We start from the raw sequence: 21,630 nt of genomic DNA on the forward strand, positions 1-21,630 counted from the left end.
CCATCTCTTCCCATCCTCCCCTCTTCTCTCCTCTGCTCTCCCCCTTCATCCTCCTCTTCTCCCTCTCTCTCCTTGTATGTGTCACTTTTCTCCTCCCTTTCTTTCTCTCTTTATATTCTCCCCCTCTCTCCTCCTCCTCTCCCCCTCCTCCCCCTCTCCTCCCCCTCTCCTCCTCCCCCTCCTCCTCTCCCCCTCTCCTCCTCCTCTCCTCCCCCTCCTCCTCTCCTCCCCCTCCTCCTCTCCTCCCCCTCCTCCTCTCCTCCCCCTCCTCCTCTCCCCCTCCTCCTCTCCTCCCCCTCCTCCTCTCCCCCTCTCCTCCTCCCCCTCCTCCTCTCCTCCCCCTCTCCTCCTCCCCCTCCTCCTCTCCTCCCCCTCCTCCTCTCCCCCTCTCCTCCTCCCCCCTCTCTCCCCCTCTCCTCCTCCTCTCCCTCTCTCCTCCTCCCCCTCTCTCCTCCTCCCCCTCTCCTCCTCTCCCCCTCTCCTCCTCCTCTCCCCCTCTCCTCCTCCTCTCCTCCCCCTCTCTCTCCTCCTCCTCTCCTCCCCCCCCCCTCCTCTCCCCCTCTCCCCCTCCCCTCCTCCCTCTCTCCCCCTCTCCTTCCCCTCTCTTCCCCTCTCCTTCCCCTCTCTTCCTCCCCCCTCCTCTCCATCTCCTCCTCCTCCCCCCTCTCCTCCCCCCTCTCCCCCCCCCTCCTCCTCCTCCCCCTCTCCTCCTCCTCCTCCCTCTCCCCCCCCCTCTCCCCCCCTCCTCCCCCCCTCCCCCCCTCTCCCCCCCTCCTCCTCTCCCCCCCCCCCTCTCTCTCTTTCGTGTCTACAGAGTCTGTATCACACACAGGCGGCTCACGCACTTTGAGCATTGATTTAACAATCAGGAAAAGCTGGAGCAGGGAAGTAGCGGCTGGGGCGAGACGAGGACTATAGATCCACAGGCCCGGAGTTGGAAAGGACCAAAGATAAACAGAGAGCGACGAAAGAGAAGAGAAATCAGGAGCGAGGGCAGGGGGGCGAGTACACGGGGTTTGGGCAGAGAGAATAAGTGAGTCAACAGAGACAAAGACACTCAAATAAACAAAAAGATCGAAGTGTCTCAAGTTAATGCAATAATGAGCCACGAAACAGATTTAAGTCGAACAGAGATACAGAATGTGACAGGAGTCAGACATTAGAAGGTTCACAAAGAGTAAAGTCGACTGAAGACTCCGCCCATAAACAGGTTTAAAATGGAGCTTTTAAACTGGGGGAGGAAGGGGGGAGGAGGCATCTGGAGGACTAAAGGGGAGAGTGAGGGGGTAAGAGGGGCGGGGTCTGGAGGAATAAAGGGGAGAGTGATGAGGGAGGAGGGGCGGGGTCTGGAGGACTAAAGGGGGAAAGTGAGGGGGTAAGAGGGGCGGGGTCTGTAGGACTAAAGGGGAGAGTGAGGGGGTAAGAGGGGCGGGGTCTGTAGGACTAAAGGGGAGAGTGAGGGGGTAAGAGGGGCGGGGTCTGTAGGACTAAAGGGGAGAGTGAGGGGGTAAGAGGGGCGGGGTCTGTAGGACTAAAGGGGAGAGTGAGGGGAGGAGGGGCGGGGTCTAGAGGTATAAGGAACAATGTGTCCAGAAACTAGACAATACTGTTCAAACATCACACACACAGTTTAGTTCAAATTTAAATGCGGACACGGTTTTTCTATAAAGTAGTTTGGCCCCAGATCAAGGTCGTTTTTGACTTGTAAAAGTTTTGAACATTTTCTAACGTTGACAGGAATTTACCAGGTCAAATAGAAAATCAAAAATACAAAAATGGACCAGGTTCCACTAAAATTCTTGCCTGGCTGTGTCTCAAGTCCGGTCAAACGTGATCGTTCAATCAGCGTTTTGTGCTTTACTCAATGATTCTGCAGAAATCCACCATGTTTTTCAGCTTCCTGTGATAATTTTTTCCCTTTTTTTTTTTTTTTTTTTCAATAGGGACGAACTACGCTTGTCCCTGATTGGCTAATCCACCTGTCAATCACACCCATTTGAAAACGCAGATATTTACCAGTTTAAGAAAAGTGTATTCTGGAGTGGGATTTTATAGCATGTGTCGATAAAAAAATAAAAAAAATAAAACAAAACATTGACTTTGAATACAGATGTTATGTATTTCATGTAAGTATTTTATGATTACTGAAATAAAACTGACATAAGACATTGACAATTATAAATAAAATATGTTTTGAAGAGAGAAAAAAGTCCTCAAAAAGTTGTGTATGCATCAGCTGAATGTCCTGAATGTAAAAACTTAATTTGAAACTGGGAGAAAATGCAAAACTGTGCCGTCAATCTAACAGTTTTTAAATAAAGTTCTATTTGAATATATTTTGTAACACTCAGAATCCCTCGTGAAAACCCAGATGGAAGTGCTACGTTCCAAGTCCATATTTTCACCACAGTCTGGGCTATTTTGAGCACAGATGCCAGTCAGCCCACACTGCAGGGCGGCGCTGCGCTCATCACAGCAGAAATGCATGCTGGGGTGTGGACGTACTAACAAGCGGATCAGAGGAAGAGGAGGAGGAGGAGGAGGGATGAAGACGATCTGATCACTGCCCATCACTGTGACGTCCGGGACAAATTGGCAATCAAAGCAGCCGTGCGTTTGTGGTAAACATGTCCCCGCTTCCTCCTCTTCTTCCTCCTCACAGTTTTCTCCCCTCTTCCTCTCCTCCTCCTCCCCGTCCTCTCTTCTTCCTCCTCCTCCTCCTCCTCATCCTCCCATGTCCTAACAGCTATAGGAGCGATCATTATGGAAGCTCTGGATTATAACGACATAAAGTTTGTCTGTCTTTTATATAAAAAATTAAAACTTTAAATGTAATAAAACAAATCTAACTCCATCCAAAGTCTAGTTTACATCAAATATTAAATATAAATTAAACAAATATCATGTAAAATGTACTTTTGTGAGTGAGTTTATCCATGTTTGAATATTGTTCCCTCATTAAAAACATATCTGGAGTTGTATTTACTTAATTCACCCTGGTTTCATTAATTATCTATAAAATGGATTTGGCTTCTGAGCGATCATACAACATGCAGCTTGAAATTTCCCAGGATTGTTATGTCATAGGTAAAAACCCTGTGCAGTTTTAAGTTCATAAATAATCGAACAATTTCTACTGTCAAATCGGCTTCATTACGACTGAGCGGCAGAACTAGAGCTCGCATAATTCAAAACAAAACTATGTACATTTTTAGCCCGAGGGTCGACATGTTGATGCTGTTTTGCCCGGAATGTTCCACAAAATGGTGCGCAATTTAGCAGTCGCCATGGAAACAAGCAAATGATTCCACCAAACCAAAACACCTGCGATGAAATAAATGAAAAATGGATATGTTTTCACATTTTTATGAGACAAGCTGGTGACAGATGCTCGGAAAAATTGCGTCTTTAACCAAGTATTTGTTTTTTTTTATAATTACAGCTTTTTAAAGTGACAGTATGTACAATTTTAGCCAAAATTTGGACAAAAATAAGCGTGTTTTTTACATTTTGGTTGTTTATTACAGTGAAAGAACATGGAAAAAACGTGTGTCCTTTCCATAGACTGGAAATATGAATGGATATTGCTAACGTGCTAGCCAAATAGGAAGTGAGCATGGGCACACATCTCCAGTTCACTTTCTATTGAAAAACTATCCACCCTCTCTCTGTTACTGCTGCTGTCAGACTCATCATTTTGGTCTTAAAATGTTCGTATTAACCCGCTCTACATGATCCTGCTGTTTTTATTTCGCTTTTGTGTCCGTAAATCAAGATTTGAACATTAATAACAGACAAATCAGGCGCCTTCTTTCCACGAGACGACGTCAGAGTCACTTAGTCCACACAGAAAGATAATCTCCATGGAGTTACGTGGGTGACATGTCCAGACAGACCCTAAACCACATTATCTAAAAAAATATGCCTAGTTTTTTCTTATCCTACCTATACTTTCTCTTTTACCTCAACCCTAGATTTAGTACAGAATCTTATCACACATAGCTCACTGTTTTATGATAAATCCTCAATCCTGGTGCAGATCTGAGCCGCCGCCGCGTAGATCCGGTCCGCGGTGGTGACACACAGTTAGCATCTTCTTTGTCCTTGAAAGCTTGTCCTGTCTGCGCCGCACGTAGCATCTCTCCGTGCTATCTGAAGCTAGCATCGGCGGAGCATCGGGGCTCTCTCCATTGTTTATTGCCAGTGCCACAGCTTGGTAAACTCCAAAGGCGATTAATCAAAACTCCCGTGCAGACGACATAAATCTTGGCAAGAGTCACTGAACGCGTTTGAGCATGTTTTTACGACTCACTGATCGTAACTGTCGTCTGCTACTGCGGAGCTTTGACATCAACATTTCTGCTCCCTGTACAATACGGCTGAAGTTATTTAGTACTAGATTACAAGCAATTTAGGACTTTAAAGTGGGTGTACTACACTTCTACAAGGTATTAATTACTAACATAACATATTTAGATCACCAAGGCTTTGTCCGAATCTCTCCGCTAGACTTTAACCGCTCATTCACTAAACAGCTACTGGATTTCTGTCATAAATAATGATCAGATTCGACTGCCACGCACGTATTTATGGATCAATAATAACCGTAAAAGTTTTTGTCGAACTGGATTTCATGTAAACGGACTGGATTTAACCAAAAAAATGTATCTGAGACGGTGGAGTTGGAAATTATCGCTCCGTTAACGCTCAATCTAAGGTAAACGGCTAACGCTAGCAACTTTACACAGCAACGGTTGATTTAAGAGCGTTTTATTCATATTCATGCTCGCTACTTTTCACAGTGCATTCTGGGAAATTTTGAGTACGCTATTTTTTCACCAACTGGACATTCAGAGCTTCACTAAAAACGGCATGACCCCTAAATACTGCCCCCTGTAGGCAATCGTGTGGACATCCAGACACACCCTCTTTTATTGTTCTGAAAATGCTATACTCGTCCAAAAATGTTTCAAAGTTTCTGTTTAGTTGTTGACGCTTGGAGTCTGCCCCCTCCCCTTGTTCGCCGCGCTAAGTCACTCCCCCTTCAGAGCACCGTCACAACACAATCAGTGTGAATCCCGCTAATTAAACTACTGCACATCACATCAGGTTTGTGAAGTTGTAGTGCATTGTTTTGTATCCTGCTTTTGTATATTTATGGAAATTGCCATTAGAGCTAACCATAGGGAGGGTTTGTATAGGGCCTGGGAGAGATCACTAGATTACTCAAACATGCTTGGATGATATTTTGAAATTTCTGGCATGTTTTTGATGATGGAACAACATTACAACATTGTAGAAAGCTCAAAAAGTTATAATACCCCGTCTTTAACTATATAATCTTCACAATGGCTAGTGGAGATGTAAAGTAAAAATATACAGAATAAACTTTGACAAGGGTAAACCGTTCAAATTGTTTATATTGCAGATTTTTACTTCAGATGCTCTTCCACATCACTATGACTGGAGTTTGAAAACGAGGGTTAAATGTCTCAACCAGGGTTAGTACGAGGTGGGATTTGAACCTTCAACTCTTTAGTTCCAAGGCAAATGCTACACCCACTGGACCACTGCACGTTTCAGTCGCCGAGGCAAATTTTAGGTTCAAAATACTTCTCTTTGGGCGATAGTTGCTCAGTCTACGTTTGTCTACTCATCTAAAGGTTGCCGGTTTGAATCCAGCTCTCGATATAAACTGATTCCAGCTCCCACAAAATGAATGCTGCTGTTGTGTCCTTGGGCAAGACACTTAACCCACGTCGCCCCCGAGTGTCCGTGTACACCGCTGTATGAATGTGTGAGCGGTTCCTTGATATAAACCACTTTGATTTCTCTGTAGTTGGAAAAGCGCTATACAAAAACGTGACCGTTTTCCATTTGAAATCTATTCTCCCAAAGTGTTTGTGTTTCTACTGAGTGGGGTTTTCTTTCGCCAAAGGGAGATTACGAATTTTAATTGAAACGAGACTGAAAAAAACCTGTGAAATCATTTGCGGACGAACAACCCCAGAGCCATTAGAAACACCATGCATTTATTTATAGGCAGCGGCGGATGTCATGATATTTTAACTTAACACATTTGATGATATGAAGCCAGAATCGTGCCAAGAGCGGGTTTAACTGCGTCGTATTTAGAGGAGGGGGAGATTCTTCAAGCTAATGCGTTATCCTATCCCAGTTTTCTGCTATGCTATCTAAAATTAGCCGCAGTGCTAATTACTCATAATTATATTTGTAACGTTATGCAGACATGCGCTCCGTGAGGCAGTTATTCAAGGTCGAGGAGGGTTCTTGTTGCTCGAGGAAAATGCAGAAACGGAACATTTGAAATCATTTTGTATTAAAAACTAATCATGAGCGGTACATTGTGGCTCGCTTGCTACTAAAAACTCACTTCTGTTCAAATATATTCAAAATTAGGCGTGTTTTATATCGCGTTTTTCCGCCTTTAAGTCACTCAAAGCGCTCCGCCGATGCACTGCTTTCTTTCTGAGTAAAAAGTAAGTTCCTAGCTCAGTAGACGCGTATGGGGAGGTACGAGAACTTGAATTTTCAGAGTAAAGATGACTCAAACGTGCATGAATCACTCTAAATGCAACTCTGAGCGGGTTAATGAGACGGTAACGCAATTATAACGTGATTAAAAGTCGATTTTGCGTATAATATCCCCTTTTTCGTGCTTATACTTCACTTTACGTACTTCCAATACTTTCCAAAATACAGAACATCAAATCTGCGCATGGGCTGATAATGAAAAGTGCGTTTACTTGTGGTTCACTTGTAACTCAGACTGACCTGCGCAGGAGTAGCTTGGGGTGGTTCTTGCTCTCCAGGTTGCGGTCGATGAGGTCGGACAGCAGGTGTTTGAGGACGTCGGTGGCGTATTCCAGTTTGCTCTGCAGCACCGTCATGATGAGAGACGCCACGTTTCCTCTGTCCCTCATGGAGAAGCCTCGCTGAGCTTCCAGAGTGCGGATGAAGCAGAGCAGATACACCTTGTTGTTTATGAGCTGCCCGAACAGCTTCAGCCCCTTCTCCACCTGCTCCTGACGGTAACCTGGCACCTGCGGAACAAAACATGGAGGAGTTAATGTGGCGGAGATATAGTAGAGTGCTGAGATAAAACAGATTTGAATCGACAGAGCAATGATAGGAACGTAATTCAATAGAACAAACCTGGAGTTGTGTTTTGTTTCATTCACACAAACCCTCCATATTTAGGCCAAGTTCATATCTCAAACAGAAAACACTCTGTTCCACCTCGTGAGCATTTAAAGTGTTACTCAAACACAACTCCAGGTATGTTTTTGATATGTTTTTGAGGAGGTAACAGGATTAAAACATGACTAAAACCTCACAAGAGTCAATTTTGCGTAATACAGGACCTTTAAATATGTGTGCGTTATAATTACTATGCATTTTTTAACTTAACTGTGACAGAAATTTAAGTGTTTGTGTCAAAACATCTTCTTGATTTAGGCGTAATATTTAAGATTAAAGGTTAAGGTTCACTTTATTGTCTCCATGGAGGATTTGTCCTTGAGTTAGTCTTGGTCAGGATTACTTTAGCTGGAGGATTTGACCGATTGTGCATGTTTTGGGTTGATGGGGGAAACAGACACAGGGAGAACATGCAAACTCAGACCCCATGTGTGCGAAAAAAAAAAAAAAAATCTGGTACAAACTTTAAAGAGAGATTCCAGCACTGAAATCATCCAAATGATTCTAGAAATGAAGGTGTGTGGGGTTTAAAAACACAAATGGAGCACTTCCTGTATCACCACACGATGACATCACAAGGTGGAACGGAGCATTTTCAGTTTGAGAGAAGAGCTCAGTCTAAATATGCAGGGTTTGTGCCACAACTCCAGGTCCGTTTGTGACGAGGAAACAACATTACAACGCAGATCTGAAAACGGCGTCAAATCAACCCTTTAAAATCGTTATCGCCATAGCAACAAAACTTACGACATCTCGCTATTACGCAGGTATGATTTTAGAAAGTCAACAATCCGCCACAAGATTAATAACAACAGCAGAAACCCTAAAACAGCTCCTCGTTCATCATTCTGAAATTTCTGACATTATCTCGGGCTTTTCGCGAACGCAGACCGGTGTCCAATTGTACCGGAGACAGATAGGGGGCGCCGACAATATTTTTAAAAATGCAAGGAAGATGTAACAAGATAAAAGTTTGTTGTTTACTCTTGATGTTACGCGTAAGATATGAAGCGGTCTGCCTCTTTAGGGACTTGCTGCGGCTTTGATGAGGCTGTGTTTTACAATGCTCGGAGTTAAAAGCCGCTTCAGTGATGTGCGTTCTTGCCTCTGCGCCGTTTTTTTAACAAGTCTGCACAAAGCATCCCCTTTCATTTTTAAATAGCGTCTACCTACCTATGGAGATTGTGTTTTTTTATCTGTCAAAACCTCTTTTTCTGATCTCTCTCTTCGGACCATTGCAGCTGTCACCGTGCATCTGCTGTTTCCGTAAGCCGTGCGCTGGAGAGCATTGTAAAACCTGACAGGAGCTATTGTTAAATTGCGAGTCTGAATTGTAAGGATCCGCCTCCCGGTGCATTAACATTATAGTTACAGGAACAGACAAGACAGAAAAAAGCCACTGCTCGAGCGTAAACCGTCGGAACGCATTTGTGTCCGAGGTTTAAACGTGAAAAGATGACAAATGTATCGCGGAGGTGTGTTTATTCAGTTTGACTTAAGTATTAAAGGTATTAAAGTGGATTAAGTTTTAGTTTTTTTATTACGATCTCCCATTAGAAGCGGCGTTTAAAGGTACAGTTTGTAACTTTCTGAAGGTGGTACGTCAACGTGGGAAAGTTAAAACCATACGTAGGAACATAAATACGTTTTGTGGCATACTGTGGAAGAGTTTTTTAATTTATTTTATTTTATTTTTATCTTTATTTATGCACGAAGAACCAAATGAGAGCACCCAGACTCTCCTTTTTATGGATGTCCTGCTCAAATATTGAACAATAAAACAAAAAAAGCAAACAAAAAAGCACTAAAAACATTAAAAACAAGTGCAGATGTGAGTATAAATGTTTATCGTATGTTTTTAGCGTCACCAAAGTATCAGAAAACAACATTTCCGCGGAGACAAGCACGAGGAGCTCTATGGAGATGTAAGCCTGAGCTGAGGAACTGCTAATTTCTACTGAAGAAAAGATAAAAAAGTAGCTGTTAACGTGAAAACTATGACATCACAAAGTGGAACAGAGCATTTTGAGGTTTCGTAGACAGACTGGTTAAGCGTCTTGCCCAAGAACACAATAAAAGCATCGATCTGTGCGTCAAGAGCGGGATTTGAACCACCAACCTTCAGATCAGTGAACTTCAGAATGTTCTCATGACGGGTCTCGTTGCAAGTATTGATAGAGTGGGGAGAGGGAGGGGGAGAGGAGGAGAGGGGGAGAGGGGGAGAGGGAGGAGGAGGAGAGGGGGGGGGGGGAGAGGGGGGCGAGGGGGAGAGGGGGAGAGGAGGAGAGGGGGAGAGGAGGAGGAGAGGGGGGAGAGGAGAGGAGGAGGAGAGCGGGAGGAGGAGGAGGAGAGGGGGGGGAGCGAGGGGAAGAGAGACATACAAAGAGAAAGAGGGAGAGGAGGAGGAGGAAGGGGGGAGAGCAGAGGAGAAGGGGAGAAGAGGAGAGGAGGATGGAAAGGGATGCGGAGGAGAGAGAGGGGGAGAAAGTAAAGAGAGAGGGAAAGGGAGGGGAAGAGAGGCACATACAAGCAGGGAGAGGGAGAGGAGGAGAGAGAAGAGCAGAGGAAGGAGATGTGAAGGGAAGAAGGGAGAAGAAAATCTGATCTGAAGATAAAACTGAGCATCGTACGGCTTCTCTCAATCAAAAAACCCAGCAACGTCTCAACAACCGATGCTTTTCAAACTAAAAACTGTTTTTTTTAAATAACCCCACACTTGTATTCAAGCTTCAGCGGAGTGCCAGTCCTAGCTGTTTTAATCCGAGTCAAACTGTGGTGTTCTTTCTCTCACACATCAATAACAATTACAGAGCCATCATGTGCCCAAGACAAGCCTGCTGCTTTTTCATTAGGCCCCCATTACGTCTTATACTGCAGCTACAGTTCGGCGTTTATACCAATTAAAACATAATTAATACTGCTTATTACTTGGAATTTTTCATCAGGGACCGAGTGGCCAACCCCGAGGCCTAAAACGCAGTCCATCACTCTTTTAATGGGCAAAGACGAGCGGCTCAATTATACCTGTCTATCACTGTCACTATGGGGGTTACGTGCTTTGAATCTGAGCTTTTTTTTATTACCTGATTGACTTGTAATTTGTATTGGAGCAAGTGCGGCGGGTTTTTGGAAAAATATCTACTTGGGATTTTGTCTGACAAGCACTGCGATTAGGTTAGATTTATGTTTTGGTAATGGGTTTCTGTTCAAAGTTTACAGTTTAAACTAGAAGAATTGGCGGAAATTGTGAAATATGAAGTGACAAATTATTATAAAAGTCACAATGTGGAGATGTAAACAACACCGAGCAGTTTGTGTGCAGACCAAGACTGGAGATTGTGAAGTTTGTGGAGGATTGTGAGCAAAAACTGCAGTCTTTTTCGTCCATTCACAGTAGCACCGCTAGCTAACTCTCAAAGCTAACAGTCACTTTTATTAAAATCAGATCAAATCAAAGACTACCCAATTACTTTTATATGTAGAATACTTCAGTTTGCGGTGTTGTTTTAATATCTATTATCAAAATTAGCATTAGCATTAGCATTAAGACACAAACACCTCTGATGTAAACAACAGGGCGAGCAATTTTTATGTGGAAAAAGATACAAGATTGTGATGTTTGTGGAGTAGATCGTGATCTTTGCCATTAGCTAACTGCGTCCATTCACAATAGCACACTAGCTAACTCTCAAAGCTAACAGTCACTTTTATTAAAATCAGATCAAATCAAACTAAAGACTACCTAATTACCTTTATATGTAGAATACCTCAGTTTGTCGTGTTGTTTTAATATCTATTATCAGCATTAGCGTTAGCGTTAGCATTAAGACACAAACACCTCTGATGTAAACAACAGGGTCAGCAGTTTTTATGTTGAAAAAGATACAAGATTGTGATGTTTGTGGAGTAGATCGTGATCTTTGCCATTAGCTAACTGCGTTCATTCACAGTAGCACGCTAGCTAACTCTCAAAGCTAACAGTCACTTTTATTAAAATCAGAAAACACAAAATAAACAACCTGTTAATCAAATCAAAGTAAAGACTACCTAATTACTTTTATGTGTAGAATACTTCAGTTTGTGGTGTTGTTTTAATCTCTATTATCAAAATTAGCATTAGCATTAGCATTAAGACAGAAACACCTCTGACGTATTCATTTTATTTGTGTAGTTTTTAACATGTTGTCAGTGAAATCCACCCGCAGCTCCCTGTCCACGCCTCATCTTTAAATATTTATTCATTTTAGCGTGACTCAACCAAAACCTCAGGGATAAAACTGGACAGGAAGTAGCGACGCTAACAGTGAGGTTGCTATTGTGAACAGAGCCTATTACGATTTCGGTTCGATTTCAGTTCATCTTTCAGTCCTAATTGGAGCTAGGGGGGAAGAAAAAAACAAAAAACACAGCTCTAATGTTGAATGCAATTGGACATATTAATGAGTGTAATCTCAATTTAGAGGTTGCCGTGTTTGCTGTTGAAAGAGTGTCGTCGTCAGTTGTCAAAAGGCTTTTGTTTACGCCGCGCAGCCACACAAACAACTTGAGCATCAATTTCACCTACTGTGACCCACCGCATTGTTCATTGGCCCACGGCTTTTCAAATGGGGCTAATTGCATTACCATTTGATTGGGGCTGAAGAATGGGTACACACTTGTGAATTCATTATGGAGAAAATAAAACACAAAACAAAATGTGGAAGTCGTATTCCTTGTGTTGATGCTAAAAGACTGTTTGGATATAGTGAAAGGGTGGACGCCGGTTTAGTCCTGATGTACACGTGATCTGGTTCGGTTCTAGCCCAGGATTAGGTCTGGGGGTAGTCCTAATTTAGTCCCTGATTTAGTTTTGATGTGTTCGTCTTTGTGTGTACCTGGTGAGATCGAGATAAAAGTCCTAAATATCTAAAAACATAAAAAATAATAAAAATACAAACACTTAAAGGGCCCCTACTATGCTATTCTCTGATCTATGTTATAATGTTGTTTCCTCATCACAAACGTACCTGGAGTTGCGTTTTGTTTCATTTACACACGTTTAACACACAAACCTGCATATTTAGGCTCTGTTCCACCTTGTGATGTCATCATGTGGTCATACAGGAAGTGCCGGACTGTGTTTTTAAACTCCATACACCTTCACTGGAATCATTTTGGATGCGTTCAGCCCTAACATGTGTCGATCTCTACTGAACTAAAGGTAAAAGGTAGGCCGTCGTTAACTTGAAAATGACAACTTAACAACCACTTCATGACATCACAAGGTGGAACAGAGCATTTTGAGGTTTGGAGATGTAGACAGACATAATAAAGATTTACTCAAACATGTGTGAATGAAACAAAACACAACTCCAGGTCTGTTTTTGAGACGGTAACAGCATTTATAACATGATTTAAAGCTCAGAAGAGTTCGTTTGTGTCACGTAGAACCTTTAATCTAACCCCAAAAACAGTGTAATTACAAGTGTAGTGTAAAATAAAGTGTTTTTAGAATTGAATAACATATAAAACAGAAAATCTTGAACTAAAGATACACTATGTAACTCCTCGTGGATGGTCTACCTGCTCGACTTCATGGAGATGTTACTTCTTCCTTCACTCTTAATCGAATAAATGCAAGGTAGATGTGCTAAATAACATCTCCGTGAAGACAAGCAGGTGGTGCACGCTACTAGAGAAAAGCTCCGTAGTGCAGCTTTAACCTGTGAATCATAAAAGTGTAAAGCTGCACAGATACCTCCAGGTCTTTAAGCACAGGGTGTTCTTCGATGCCGGGGAACAGCACTCTCATGGTGTAGGTTCTGTAATCCAAGAACGGGATCCCAGCTCCGTCCAGATCGCTGGTCAGCTCGTGGATGTCTGTCTGCAGCTCGGCGAAGGCTGAACAACAACGTTAAGACACCGTGAGGAACGTGGAATACACACGTTTGAAGGAATAGACACGTACATCTCCACTAAACCAGGTCAAAGTCAGTGTATCGGACGTGTCATAGAGTCGATACGTGTGATGTCACTTCCGGGTCCATCAGCTGATTCAAAACAATGAGCATGTTTACAATTTCCTCGTTTTAGCAATGACACATCTTAAAAAGAGATTGCTAACAAGGCTGTAAGTGTAGATCTATGGTTATAGCTGCGACAGAAAGTGTACGAGGGAGGTTTAGGTAAAAGCGAGGCGAGCATCAACAGTAATCGACAGTTAGTGAGATGTACACACTGGTAATCCTGTGTTATGCTACATTATTCCTGGACTCTAGATGCTCCTCTGATGTTCTGTTTCTCTTCCCTCATCTGGATAAATGAGCTCTACCCCGTCCTGGATGAGCCGCCCCCTCTGTCAGCTCTGGCCCCATAGATTTGAACCTCATCATTAGTCCTGAACACATCTGATTTAGTCCTGATTTAGTCCTGGTTTAGTCCTGATTTAGTCGTTGTTTAATCCTGGTTTAGTCCTGGTTTAGTCCTGGTTTAGGTCCTGGTTTAGGTCCTGGTTTAGGTCCTGGTTTAGTCCTGGTTTAGTCCTGGTTTAGTCCTGGTTTAGGTCCTGGTTTAGTCCTGGTTTAGTCCTGGTTTAGGTCCTGGTTTAGTCCTGGTTTAGTCCTGGTTTAGTCCTGGTTTAGGTCCTGGTTTAGTCCTGGTTTAGGTCCTGGTTTAGTCCTGGTTTAGTCCTGGTTTAGTCCTGGTTTAGGTCCTGGTTTAGTCCTGGTTGAGTCCTGGTTTAGTCCTGGTTTAGGTCCTGGTTTAGTCCTGGTTTAGTCCTGGTTTAGGTCCTGGTTTAGGTCCTGGTTTAGGTCCTGGTTTAGTCCTGGTTTAGGTCCTGGTTTAGTCCTGGTTGAGTCCTGGTTTAGTCCTGGTTTAGTCCTGGTTTAGGTCCTGGTTTAGGTCCTGGTTTAGGTCCTGGTTTAGTCCTGGTTTAGTCCTGGTTTAGTCCTGGTTTAGGTCCTGGTTTAGTCCTGGTTTAGTCCTGGTTTAGGTCCTGGTTTAGGTCCTGGTTTAGTCCTGGTTTAGGTCCTGGTTTAGTCCTGGTTTAGTCCTGGTTTAGTCCTGGTTTAGGTCCTGGTTTAGTCCTGGTTTAGTCCTGGTTTAGTCCTGGTTTAGGTCCTGGTTTAGGTCCTGGTTTAGGTCCTGGTTTAGTCCTGGTTTAGTCCTGGTTTAGCCCTGGTTTAGTCCTGGTTTAGGTCCTGGTTTAGGTCCTGGTTTAGGTCCTGGTTTAGTCCTGGTTTAGTCCTGGTTTAGTCCTGGTTTAGTCCTGGTTTAGGTCCTGGTTTAGGTCCTGGTTTAGTCCTGGTTTAGTCCTGGTTTAGGTCCTGGTTTAGTCCTGGTTTAGGTCCTGGTTTAGTCCTGGTTTAGGTCCTGGTTTAGGTCCTGGTTTAGTCCTGGTTTAGTCCTGGTTTAGGTCCTGGTTTAGTCCTGGTTTAGTCCTGGTTGAGTCCTGGTTTAGTCCTGGTTTAGGTCCTGGTTTAGTCCTGGTTTAGTCCTGGTTTAGGTCCTGGTTTAGGTCCTGGTTTAGGTCCTGGTTTAGTCCTGGTTTAGATCCTGCTTCAGTCCTGGTTCAGTCCTAGTTTAGTCCTGGTTTAGTCCCGGTTTAGTAATAATAATAATAATAATAATAATAATAATAATAATAATAATAATAATAATAATAATAATAATAATAATACATTTTATTTGTTAGGCGCCTTTCAAGGCTCTCGAGGTCGCCGTACACATATACACACATACACAATACAAATAAAACAATGTAAAATGATTAAAAATACATTTAAAAACAAATATAGATTAAAAAACAGTGCAGTTATGGTCAGAGTGGTCAGGGTGAGAAGGCCTTTCTAAACAGATGAGTTTTGAGTTTAGATTTGAAGTGTGGGAGTGAGTGTGTGTTGCGGAGGTCACGGGGGAGGGAGTTCCAGAGCAGCTGAAGACTCCACTCCCCATAGTGACAAGACGGACAGGCAGGACAGTGAGGTGCAGGGAAGAGGAGGAGCGGAGGGAGCGGGCGGGTGTGGAGATGTGAATGAGGTCAGACAGGTATGGAGGGGCCAGGTTGTGGAGAGCTTTGTATGTGAGGAGTATGATTTTGTAGTGTATGCGGTGCGTGATGGAGCCGGTGGAGCTGTTGTAGTTCAGGTGTGATGTGGTGATGGGAGGGTGTGTGTGTGATAATGGAGTGATTTCTGTGGGAGTCCGAACAGAAGAGAGTTGCAATAATCAATACGGGAAGTGACCAGGCTGTGGATGAGGATGGCGGTGGTGTGTGGGGTGAGTGAGGGACGGAGGCGGTGGATGTTTCTGATGTGGAAATAGGCGGACGGGGTGATGTCGTTGATATGGGAGGTGAAGGAAAGTGTGCTGTCGAGGATGACACCCAGACTCTTTACCTGAGGGGAGGGGGAGATAGAGGAGCCATCAATGGATATGGAAAAAGGATTTATTTTGCTTAGGGTGGATTTGGCGCCGATGAGTAGGAGTTCTGTTTTATTGCCGTTAAGTTTGAGGAAGTTTGAGGTGAACCAGGTTTGTATTTCTGTGAGGCAGTCTGTCAGGGAGGAGGGTGGAAGTGTGGAGTTGGGTTTACTGGAAATGTAGAGCTGGGTGTCATCCGCGTAACAGTGAAAGTGAATGTGGTGTTTTCTAAAGATGGAACCAACGGGGAGAAGATAGATTAGAAAGAGCAGAGGACCGAGGACAGAACCCTGAGGAACACCTGATGTGACAGGGAAGGGGTGTGAGGTGAATGACTTGAGCTGAATAAACCGAGAGCGATCTGAGAGGAGTGGAACCAGGAGAGGGGAGTACCAGAGACACCAATGGAGGAAAGTCTGTCAAAGTAGTCTTTGTTTACTCCTGGTTTAGTCCTGCTCTCCTTCACTGTACTTCTCCTCGCGGTTCCTCTTTTTCCCACTGGGTTTGTTTGAGCTGTTCCTGCAGGAGGAGGGTCTAAGGACAGGGGGCGCTCTGGGACAGTTCTCCATTTGCTTATTTTGTTGGTTAATCCGTCCGTTTATGTCTGTTTCACTGTCGGATTTTCTAACTTTCTGTTGTTTAAATCAGTGAATCGATTAATCCCAAAGAGGCGACTGCTGCCGTCTTTTGTCACGTTGGGTTTTACAAAAATACAGTGAATTTATTATTAACTTACAGTTTTGAAATGTAACTGTCTCTTGTTTGATGAATAAGGAACAAAAACAAAGTTAGAGATGAGCTGTGAAGTTTCTGGTTGGATGATATGTACAAATATACATTTGGAGAGAAAACGAAATCAAACCTCAACCTCGTCTTTTCTCAAATCCACCAGACCCTCACCCTCTTTGCACTCCAGCGCCACCCGAGACTCCAGGTTGTCCATTTGCATCTGCAGTCTTTTGAGCGTGAGGTCGCTCTCTCTGGACTTGCGCTTGTAGGCGATGAGGACCATGACGATGGCCAGGATCAACATGGCTCCGGCCGCCGCGATCCCGATGATCGCGGTGCTGCTGAGGGGGCTGTCCGAGGTGATGTGGACCACGCCGGGGGAGAACTCTATACCGCCCACACGAGCCTGGGACACGACAGAAACAGCATTTTAATGTTTGATGCGTCTAGTTTTGTCACGATAACACATTCTGACATAGTTTGATTTATCGCTGAAGGAAATATAGATGACAAACGATAACGATTAAAACCAATTTCTCTAGTTTAAGCTGTTGTTTTAAGGCGTTTTATGGTGTTTTATTCTTTTGTTCAGTAATCGTGGTCTTAATAACTAATTACACGTGTAAACACTTGAGAATAATTCACGCAAAAACAAAAAAAAAAGATAAAACAGTCAGTTGTCCAGGTTTGATCCAGAGTAAAAGCAAAATTCTAAATTGTCAACTGGACAAAAAGTTGTAGGAGTGAAGATGTTTCGAGCAGCAAAACGTCTTCACTCCTACAACTTTTTGTCCAGTTGACAGATTTGAATTTTTCTTTTACCTTTTCAAAATTATTCCGTGAATCGATTATCGTGATTATTTGGGTGTGGAAGGTGTAAATGGGGGTTTTGGTCACATTCATTCGGTTTGATTTTCATAACTTTTAGAGGTTAGTGGAGTTTTGCCATCGCGGTAATGCTAAAATGTTGCATGCTAACAACCCACTTCCTGATTCTTAGTGGATAAAATACTTCATAATTAGATGGAGGCAGCGCGCAGTTGCTTTTATATTATATCTGTACTGGTGCAAGACACATTTTACTAAACTACAAGCAAAAATGTGTATTTAACTTGTTTTGATTTCATAAAATTGGTCACAGACTTGAGGAATGGTTATCTTTAAGACGCTTTAGACTACCGTAAATTTCGGACTACAGAGCGCACCTTGATATAAGCCGCACCAGCTAAATTTGAAGAGAAAATCAATTTTGTACATATATAAGCCGCACCTGAATAAAAGCCGCAGGTTTTCATATTGTAACATGAGATATTTACACAGAAAGACGGTGCACCGACACGCTTTTTTTTAAACTGTGCCTGAAAATTGGCACCAACACGACAACAACACGGGATGAACACATCTGCAGGTTTAGAAAATAAAGCTGCACCAACACGGAAAATCTGCTTTTATTTCCTCTGAAAACTTTTGTTGTCTTTTTACATTGACCAAGTTGGATTCATTGATGTCGAGCTTACGTGCAGTGGCTCTATTTCAGGGGTCGGCAACTCGCGGCTCCGGAGCCGTATGCGCCTCTTTCCGCCTCATACTGCGGCTCTGCGTGGCTTGGGAACTGACACAGACACAGCTCACAGTCCTGCATAAAGAGCCCTGATTTTCAGACGTTGTGCGCACAGGGGTCAGGAGCAACTTTGGCCCGTCCCTAATGACACACTAATAAGCTCGTCCGTAGATGTATCATGAAAATCCTGCTGGAAATCGCCACAGAAATCTATTTGATGTAGTAGCAAGTATATTATCTGCTCTTGTCTCCGCGGTGACGTATCACGTATAACACATCAGACACGACGCACAAAAGTAGAGCCACAAGCGAGTGAAAATGAGCCAAAACAAAAGTCTTTGGAGATCTTTTTAACAAAGGGGAAAAGGACAACTGAGGAGCCAGAAGAGGAGACTACGACCTCCAAGAAAAAGAAAGATAAATTTAACAGACAATGCCTACTTAAAATCTGGGTTTGTCGCTACAGGTGACTCACACGCACAGTCCGCTCTGCGTAACATACGGGAAAAGCAAATAAGGCAATGAAACCTTCAAAACTGCTTTGGCACATGGAGAATAAGCACCTGGGATTAAACGATACGCTACGAGTTTTTTTGTTGTTGTTTTTTTAAAGAAACTGCGGAGTAGAGTAGACATAATCACATAATCAGCGCGATGCATGATGCAGCGGTTTGGTGAGTTGTATTTTTTTAATGCACTTAAGTTGTTTTTGCCATATTTATCTGCCACGTGTAGAAGGCTTGTCCGTGAAAGTAAAACCTACATTATTCCGTTACATTATTGTTATTATACAGTGTTATCTTCATTTTAGATGTCAAAAAGTATTTGCGGCTCCCAGTGTTTTATTTTATGTGGAAAGTGGGTCCAAATGGCTCTTTGCGTGTTAAAGGCCGACCCCTGCTCTGTTTCCTTTCTGTTTCTTTATCTTAAAAACTGCATCATATCCATTTCATGATGCGCAAAATGATCGTTCAAAATCAAAACTAGTGAATTCTTCAGAGCAGAATCTTTCCCCACGTCTGTCTCACTTTTACGTTTACAGCTAGAGAGCGCCCCCCAGGGGCCGTTATCCAGTAAAATTCCATATATAAGCCGCACTGCTGTAAAAGCCGCAGGGTTCAAAGCGTGGAAAAAAAGTAGCGGCTTATAATCCGAAATTTACGGTATGTTTGTTCATAACATCAATAATTCTGAACAATAATGTCATTTCTATGTAATTTCTGATCTGTTTGAGTCAAAAAGTCTCTTCTCTCAGCCGTCTGTGTGATCCCTCAGTCGTCCAGGTGTGATTCAGAGCAAAAAAATTCAATTCTGTCACTGGATAAAAGTTTAAGAGTGAAGACGTTTGGCCGCTTCTTCAGTTGTGGTCAGATTACTGCTGGACACTGCCTCATATCACACATCTTGTTTACCGTTTCCGTTCGTTTGCGAGGTCTAATCAGTAAGAAAGTAAGTTCAAGTCATAATAATTCTAGTTTTTCTGCTGAGATTTTCTTAAGATATTCTCTATATGGTACAACTTTTTTGAAACGAGTGCTACGGGATAAAAGTAGAGGTGAATAAACGTTTACTCAAGTACAATTTCACACTTTTACCTACTTAACTGACACGACATTTTGGGATATGCAATATGCAGTAACACAGTTGAATATAGAAATGTTTTTGACAATACTGTGACTTCACTATTCTGAGTAATAGTAATTTTGATTTAAGACTTTTTCTTTTAAGTATATAGTAAAAATCGGTCAAAAATAGACAAAAACGGCACCAAAATTGTTGTTTGACAGTGTGAATCTTAAGTAAAAGTGCGTAACGTGATCACATGGGTCACATTTTTATACTTTTCTTTTTCCACCTTCAAGACACTCAAAGCTTTACATCAATATATTATCCATTCAGAAATTGTGGTGTGTTTGAATAAGTTTGATCCTTGCACTGAAACCGCCCCAAAAACCCTCCTAAACCACACTCCGCTCGTATCTTAGCCGTGGCAGACCTAGGGCTAATCGTTTACAGTAATGTCTCTCGTGTCTCTGGTCAGACTCGCAGCACGTCCCTCTGGTCCTACGGTAAAACCAGGAAGTGACTGGTCGAAAATGGCCCCAGAAAAAGCCACAAATGGGGTCTTTATTAAGTTTGCCGAAGCCTACAGTTCAGACGAGGCTCGTTTGTTTGTCTGTTGTCTGCATCGTGGCTATAATAGGACCAAAGTGCTGATGTGATTAGGGATCTTCTGTCTGCGAGTGGACAGTGTATGGATACAAAGCCACTCTCACGAGCTCTATTGTGTATCGCTGGTTTGTCTGGCTCAGTTTTGCGGGTTTACGCTGACAAAACATTACATTGGCTTGTAGTGTTTAGGTTGACATTTGAACTAAAAGCTGTGGAGAAGACAAATCACTCAGAGATTCGAGATTGAGGCGCTAAAATACGAATAATATGTGAATTTTCAAGTTTTGGTAAATGGTTCCTTCTTTGTATAGTGATTTTCCACCTTCAAGTCACTCAAAGAAACATCAAAAAAACCTTCAGATCAGTGGACAAACGCTCGACCAACTGAGCCACCGTCACTACGTTTTGATAATTCTTGATTTCCTTCTACGCCGGCAGCTGCTTTTCCGGAGATTTTTCCATAAAATAAACCCAAAGTTATATTGGAAACTGAGAAAAGGACTTTCTACGATCTCATTTAACCCCTAGTTCCGGTGCATGAACATTATTAAAAAACCTTACCAGTACTTTGTGTCGTCCTGTGAGGTTCGGGGACTCGCAGAGGAGCTGGGTCTCGGACACGGTGAGCATACAAGGTTTATCCCCAATGAACACGGTGTAGTTCAGCTTCCCATTCCCACTGTTTGTTGGTGGGAGGAAGTTGCGTCCCTGTAAGAAAAGAACATACAGTCGTTCATACATAAACCTAAATCGCACCTATTCTCCAAAATGGACTTTTTAAAGCTTTTATCCATGTTGTAGTTGTTTCCACTCAACATTCACTCACCTGAAGTTGTTTTTTGGAGTGATTCGTGCGTATTTGAACAATCTTTATTATTTTCAAGACGCCATTTTGCTGATCAATCCGCCCACTGCTCTGTACTTACTTCATTCTCCAATTTTATTTCCTTTATCAGCGACACGTGCAGGATTCGGAGGCTTTGAGTGGTCATTTTTTTGTGATGACGTTTGTGGGAACGTCAGGTCCCACTGTGCACTGGAACTCAGTGGATTTGTTTCTTTTATCGAGCCGTTTTAGGTGAATATTGTGATTTAAAATGTGTAAATTGTAGCATGATGATCCACGAGTGTCAGAGATTATAACTATAAAGCGACACAAACACAATAGGTCTGATTTAAGGTGTTTTGGAGCAGCAATAGCACATTTAATCTGCTCAAAAAACTGAATTATTTTGTTGTTGTTGTGTCCTTAAGGCAGACACTTAATTAGGTTTGGCCCGATATAGATTTTAATTGGCTGCTGTGGCTGAAACTGATATTTACCAACACCGATATCAACGATTTTTAAATCCTTAGCCAGGCCCACACATTTAGGTTAAGTTATAGCAAACTTCACAGATTAACTTTTCACTTAAATAAAAAAACTAAAACAAAATGTATTTATCAAGAACATAAAACTGTTTGTTGGCTACATAATTGTGCAAGTATACAGACGTATTTTTAGACAAGTTCTATTTCCATATTTACACATAAGTCTGTTTAAA

General features: G+C 42.7%; 1 protein-coding gene across 2 annotated transcripts in view; it reads right to left on the reverse strand.

The window, feature by feature from the left end:
• plxna4 (plexin A4) overlaps positions 1–21,630 on the reverse strand; it is a 384,761-nt gene that overhangs the window by 47,411 nt on the left and 315,720 nt on the right. For both annotated transcript variants that reach the window (XM_033975929.2, XM_033975930.2), the window contains exons 19-22: positions 20,648–20,794; positions 16,525–16,759; positions 12,959–13,101; positions 6,796–7,064 (exon numbers count right to left, since the gene is read on the reverse strand). In XM_033975929.2, coding sequence (XP_033831820.1) covers positions 6,796–7,064; positions 12,959–13,101; positions 16,525–16,759; positions 20,648–20,794 — 794 coding nt within the window. The remainder of the gene's footprint in view (positions 1–6,795; positions 7,065–12,958; positions 13,102–16,524; positions 16,760–20,647; positions 20,795–21,630) is intronic.

This window comes from Periophthalmus magnuspinnatus, chromosome 12 (assembly GCF_009829125.3).
Source record: "Periophthalmus magnuspinnatus isolate fPerMag1 chromosome 12, fPerMag1.2.pri, whole genome shotgun sequence".
Classification (NCBI taxonomy): domain Eukaryota; kingdom Metazoa; phylum Chordata; class Actinopteri; order Gobiiformes; family Gobiidae; genus Periophthalmus; species Periophthalmus magnuspinnatus.